Source organism: Leptonotus elevatus, chromosome 9 (genome assembly GCF_054856555.1).
Source record: "Leptonotus elevatus isolate MCC_2025b chromosome 9, RoL_Lele_1.0, whole genome shotgun sequence".
Taxonomy (NCBI): Eukaryota; Metazoa; Chordata; class Actinopteri; order Syngnathiformes; family Syngnathidae; genus Leptonotus; species Leptonotus elevatus.
The window spans coordinates 18,697,769-18,703,692 of NC_141247.1; the positions used below are offsets into that span (position 1 = coordinate 18,697,769).

At 40.1% G+C, this 5,924-nt stretch overlaps 1 protein-coding gene across 1 annotated transcript; it reads left to right on the forward strand.

Annotated features, from left to right (window-relative positions):
* Position 1: 1 nt before the first annotated feature.
* LOC147168660 (platelet-derived growth factor receptor-like protein) lies at positions 2 to 4,658 on the forward strand. The gene is made up of 7 exons (XM_086084597.1): positions 2 to 290; positions 1,459 to 1,613; positions 1,689 to 1,831; positions 1,977 to 2,128; positions 2,218 to 2,511; positions 3,878 to 4,017; positions 4,151 to 4,658. Exons 1-7 carry the CDS (start codon positions 209 to 211, stop codon positions 4,355 to 4,357), a joined length of 1,173 nt encoding a protein of 390 aa, XP_085940723.1. The 5' UTR covers positions 2 to 208; the 3' UTR covers positions 4,358 to 4,658.
* The last annotated feature ends 1,266 nt before the right edge of the window (positions 4,659 to 5,924 follow it).

Below are 5,924 nucleotides of genomic sequence, written 5' to 3' on the forward strand. Positions count from 1 at the left end.
TGAGCCGGTCGGCAGGAATTTGAGGTGCTAATGCCACTCTCAGGAGGCGGAATTTGCGTGATTCTAGAAAGGCAGCTGACCACTCACTTTGCGAGTTCCGCCCAACTCCTCCTGGAACTTCTCTCGTTCACGCTGTCCTTCTTTTCACTCATTTTGCGCCAAACTGTGTGAACTAACAAGCAGCCGACGGCTTTGGTGATCCAGCATCATGACTTTGGTCAGCTTGTTTGGGTCGAGGTGGAGACTGGTGCTGAGTGCTCTCTTTATTTCTATCATAATCTCCGAGTTAGGTAAGTGAGTCGGTTCCATTGCTAAGCAGGTCTGTGGAATGTACACTACTGTGTGGAGTCGTAGGCCACCATGAGATGTTTTTTTGCTTTTTTTTTTTTTAGCAATGCTACAACAGAATGACAAGAAAACAGACCAAACTCAACTCATCTATTTATAGAGCGCTTTCACAACAGCTGCAGCTATAACATAAATAATAGCATAGAACATGAAAAATTATTTATTAGATGTCTTCAGGCCTCAACTCTTATTCAATCTAAATTGCGAAGAGATAGGATTATCTGGGTTGTTTATTTTGCCAGGCCTGATGTGTGTGCAAAGTTTAATGAGTTTTGGTGCATGTTTAGACCCCAAAATCAGCACTTTTTTTGGGGGGGGGGGGCAAATAGTACGTTGCCACTGCAACAGCGTTTTGCAAAAACTCAGTTTCATGAGTTTTGGTGCATGTGCAGACCCCAAAATCAGCATTGTTTATTTTTATTTTTTATTTGGGGGGGGGGGGGGGGCAGCACGTTGCCACTATACCGCGTTTTGCAAAAACTCAGTTTCATAAGTTTTGGTGCATGTCTAGACCCAAAAATCAGCAGTGTTTTATTGACGAACAGCGCGTTGCCACTGCAACAGAGTTTTGCAAAAACTCACAAACTTTGCATTTTGACATCATAAAGGCGTAAACGTTGAATAAATGTGAGGTAGATCTGAGTAACCTGCTAGGAGATAATGTGTATTTCCTGTTGCCAGTAGGTGGCAATTAAATAAAAAAATAAAATTTGATGATGATCATATCATATATTTCATCTGATGAAAGTCCACACCTGAAGACAGCTACAAACCTATTTTTCATCATAGTTTTAGTGCCACCTACTGGTTGAAGGACAAACTTCATCTAGACACCAACACCTTTATCTGGATCTTTCTTTTACCATTCACCATGACCTATAAAATGTCACTAAAATCGGTCGTGTATACTTTGCATAATCCTGTTCACTGAATCTTCCCTTGGTTTTGCGTGCCAGTACTGCTTTTCTATGTCAAAATGTTCTGGGAAAAGGTCATTTAAAATGATGATTACCTCATTTCCTGCCACATAGAATTGACGTCGGAGCGCTTAAGATATCGTCGAGCAACTGCCTGTGAGATGTTTTATGATATGTTCTGATTGTTATCTAGCTTATTGTCATAAAGATGCTCATGAGCACAAGAGGAGTCCAGGGAAGATGGCCAAGCCTGGAAAACCCAAACAGGCCAAAGCAGTACAGAAAGGTCCCCTGGCTGTAAAAACTAAACCAAAGGTTAAAGCACCAATGCAGAACTTACTTACACAGGTAGAACTCCTTCTTCTCAGGTGACCCATTATTCGTTCCAAGTGACTAAGTCCGATTTGTATCTGACACCCGAAGGTGATAAACAGAGGTAAGTTCATCAAGGTGGGAGAGACATTAAGCGTGAATGCTGGAGACACTCTGGAGTTGAGGTGCAGGGGTAAACCCGTGCAGTGGGGCCTCCCATCGTACCTGGAGGAGGACGACGAAGGCAGGCTCAGGTAGGCCTTAGTTACGTCTTGAAATGATCTTACACGTCTTTTTATTAGAACTCCTTAACGGAAATGTTGCCTCCATTTTAGTCGCTAACTATGAATTTGAAGAGAATGTCTTTCCGCTGAATCTTCTGTTTCGCCTCCTCCGCAGGATTGTTCAGCACGAGCGCTATGCTGTTCTGACACTGGTTAACAGCACAGGTGCAGACACAGGGGAGTACACATGTTACCCCATGTTCTGTGAGGACACAGATTGCAGAAAGAACTATGAAAAAGCTGCCAAAGTCTTTGTTTTCTTTCCCGGTACGGCAAAAAAATTAATAAATCCACCTCCATTTCACAACCATAATGCAACTAATTCTACACTTACCATACTTGTCAAATCCAAATAGACCCGCAGGAGCTTTTCGTCCCATCTTCTGACTACTACGAGGTAATCCAGTTAAGAACCAACTGGGCGACCCGCCTGCCCTGCCAGGTGACGTCACCGGCCGCCAATGTGACGCTGCACCGCGAGTTCCCGCCAGTGGAGGTGGCAGTGGACGGGACGGAGATCTCCTTCAATGTGAAGAAAGGCTTCACCATCCATCGACCGCGGCCCTATCACGCCGGTGCTTTGTATTGTGTGGCCAGCCTGGGGGGCCTGAGGCAGAGCTCAACCAAGTACATGCTCATCTACGTCAACTGTGAGTACAGCTGACTTAAAAACTCATCTGGTATTTAAATGACTTTTTTTTTTTTTAATATATCAATGCATGTATAAAAAGATCCATTATCCTCCTAACGCTAACAAAGGCTTGAAGCAAACGACAAAATAACCATAAACAGTGCAAAGGGCTTTCTTGCATAAAAATGACCATTCAAACAAGCCACAGGACTCCTGAACATGAAAAGAAACTTTAGTGCAAGAATTCATTTTATGTTTGTTTTTTCTCACAAAAATCCACTCACTCACAATTTTTTGATATTATTGAGGTATGTTTGTCCTTCACATCATTCCAAATCCACAAAAAATAATTAGGCCTATGGAGAAGATGCCACGGACTTCCGACTTCCGGGTTTTACACATCAGCGCCGTTTACGGCCACTGCTGGCCGCGATCCAACACTCGCACCCCCACCCTGCGCCCCCCACCCCTGCGCCCCCCAACCGCGCGCTCCCGCTCATCGATTTATTTGGGAAAATGTTTATATGTAGAATTTAGTCTTTTTTTAAGTAAAAAATATATATATATATACAGTTTTCCCCCCCATTATTTGTTTAGAGGGGGGAAAGATTGGGAGTTGGGGGGGGGGGGGGGGTGGCTGTAATCATTTATCACTAAATGGAGAAAAAAAATTAGGGTCATGCCCAAAACTGTTACCAATACTTTGTCTTTCTTCCTTTTTTCTTTTTTTAAGCGTGCCTTCAAAATTTGGTAGTCATACAGAAAAAGCTCTTAAAATGGTGATTAACTCTATAAATAATTACATACAATGAATCCATTTCAGCAATATAAAATGATTTTCTCATTGGAAATAATATGTTTTGCAAGATTACCAATTTTTTTTTATACCATAAATAAAATGAAATAAAAACACAATTGTACAACTTAGAGAGTTAGATGTATAACAAAGGAAAAAAAAATCATAAAGTATAGTTATCCTATGGTCTGTCATAAGTATATAAACTAAATCTTAAATAAGTTCTTCTATACTTCGCCTCAGAATAGTGAACTGCTGATTAGGGTTTGTAAGCTTTCCAGTGGCCTTTCAACGTGTCTGGAAAAACATAACACACATTTAAAAACGCCACGGTATCCCTGCACGATACTGCAATTATGTAATTGTACAGAATCCCAGCTGACGTTTTTCCTGGGCAATGACTCATTGTGGGTACACCAGAATCCCAACATAGTTAGTATGTCCTTCACACTTAAATGGAAGGATAACATGCTGTTGTCCACTGTTTTTGGCTTTAAAGACACTGTTTTCTTCCTTCAGTACAACAAGTAGAAATGTCTCTTTGTATTAGCACATTCTTGTAATTCCGTCTTCAATTATTTTTTTTTAGACCCCATGGCTCCCCCCGCCCCAGTCATCCAGGCCAGTGCGACCTCTTTGGCAACTGGTGACAATCTACGTGTCAGCTGCACTGTGATGGGAGAGAGGAATGTGGCGGTAGACATCACATGGGACTACCCCGGACAGCAGGTCACGATGCGACATACCATAAACAAGCTATATGCTCAATAAATGAACAGCTTGGTTCATCCAATGCAATCTATGGTTCTAACTTCTTTCTTCGCATGTTGTTTTTACTTCATTTGACCTGTCCTGGGAGCAGATAGGGAGACCTCTATACACGCTAGAGAGCATCAATCCAGCAGGCGGGGGTGCAACTGGACAGCAGATTCAGTCCATTCTCTTGGTGGACGAGGTGAGGGACGTGGACCAAGGAGCATACACGTGCACTGCCGAGAACCTGCAAGGATCCAAATCTGTGTCCGCCACAGTCAAAGTGCTTCCCAAAGCTAAACCTCCAAAACCGTGAAGCACCTTTGAGACACAGTGGGGGGGAGCATGTTTCACTTTTGTATCCAACCATATTCAAATTGGGATATAATACCTGCAGATAAATAGTGGGAATACATGTATGGAGGATATCACAGTTGGTGTATTTTTTCCAAACTTATTTAAAAAAATTTTTTTACTTCTATCATTTATGAATTACACAGGGGGGTCATTATAGTGAACCAACACATTTGGATTTTTCATTTGATCTAATTTTATATTTGTTTTGTGGTGTATTAATACAATCCTAAAATAAAAATACTCTTGAATCTAAAGTGTAACCACATGGTGTAATTCTGAATCTAATTTGAAAGATATTTTAAAAAAAAAATTAAGCCACAGAACTCATGGCAAAGTGTGTTAGCGATGGACTCACCAAGAATTCATATGTCATGTGTGCTTTTCACTTTGATGCGATTTTAATATATTTATGACTTGAAACAATTTTCTATACAACAATGTAGTCTAAATATGATTTTACTATGATTGATGACCAACGTACCAGTTTGTCGCTTCCGTGGGAATGGAATTCCGCGGTAACCCGATCAGCCCCTGCGTTGTCAGGAAGGGAGCTCCAACTGTGTATTAAAAATTATTTACTGTCATTTCATAACGTAGCATAGGGTAGCATGACATGACATGACATATGACATAGCATAGATTTATAGGCAGACTTTGGAGAGTTACTTTACGTTATGTATTATGTATTATTACTTGTTAAAAAATATATGTACGGTAGTAACATATTACAAGTACAATCATATTAGAGAATTTTCTGTCTTATGGGTGTTTAATATGCATGTTTTGGCCTCCCTAATATTATAGCCCTGGTTCTGAAATATAGCTAGCTAGCTATATTAGCTAAATACAGCTAGCTAGCTGTCAAGATAGATAGATAGATAGATAGATAGATAGATAGATAGATAGATAGATAGATAGATAGATAGATAGATAGATAGATAGATAGATAGATAGATAGATAGATAGATAGATAGATAGATAGATCATTTCATCTTATGAGGGAAATTAGATTTCATAAACCTGTATAAAAAGTAATGTTAGCTTCAATCGCACACAACGGTCGTAATTTTGATGATTGCTATGATACGTGGTGTCAACGACTTGCTGTACGGAGCATTTACATGATCAAGAATCAGTTTTATTAATTAACCCCCCCCCCCCCCAACGGTTGCATTACAATGTATTTATTTGTGTCATTATTAAATAACTACATACATTAATTTTAAATTATAAAAAAAAAAAATCTTAATATGCATTTATTAAACAATTTGTTTACTGTAAAGAAAAACAGGTTAAATACGTTTAAATTAATTATATTAAAAAAACACAACAACAATTAAACGAGCATCATTTTAACTTCTCAACAGTTTTACAATGCATGCATACACGTGTAATTTGGGAGAGAAAACAATACAATAACAAAACGCCCCCCCCCCCCCGCCCCCCATCCTGACGTAATTACAATTGTGGCCGCAAGATGACGTCCCTCCTCTTTTCCCACACAACGTGTCGGCTCAACTGCAACT

What these genes read in the sequence shown, in the direction of transcription:
- LOC147168660 (XM_086084597.1), top strand. Translation starts at nt 209, where the DNA reads ATGACTTTGGTCAGCTTGTTTGGGTCGAGGTGGAGACTGGTGCTGAGT. An exon ending in TATCATAATCTCCGAGTTAG is followed by an intron (nt 291 to 1,458) that starts GTAAGTGAGTCG and finishes ATTGTTATCTAG; the next exon opens with CTTATTGTCATAAAGATGCT. An exon ending in TGCAGAACTTACTTACACAG is followed by an intron (nt 1,614 to 1,688) that starts GTAGAACTCCTT and finishes TGACACCCGAAG; the next exon opens with GTGATAAACAGAGGTAAGTT.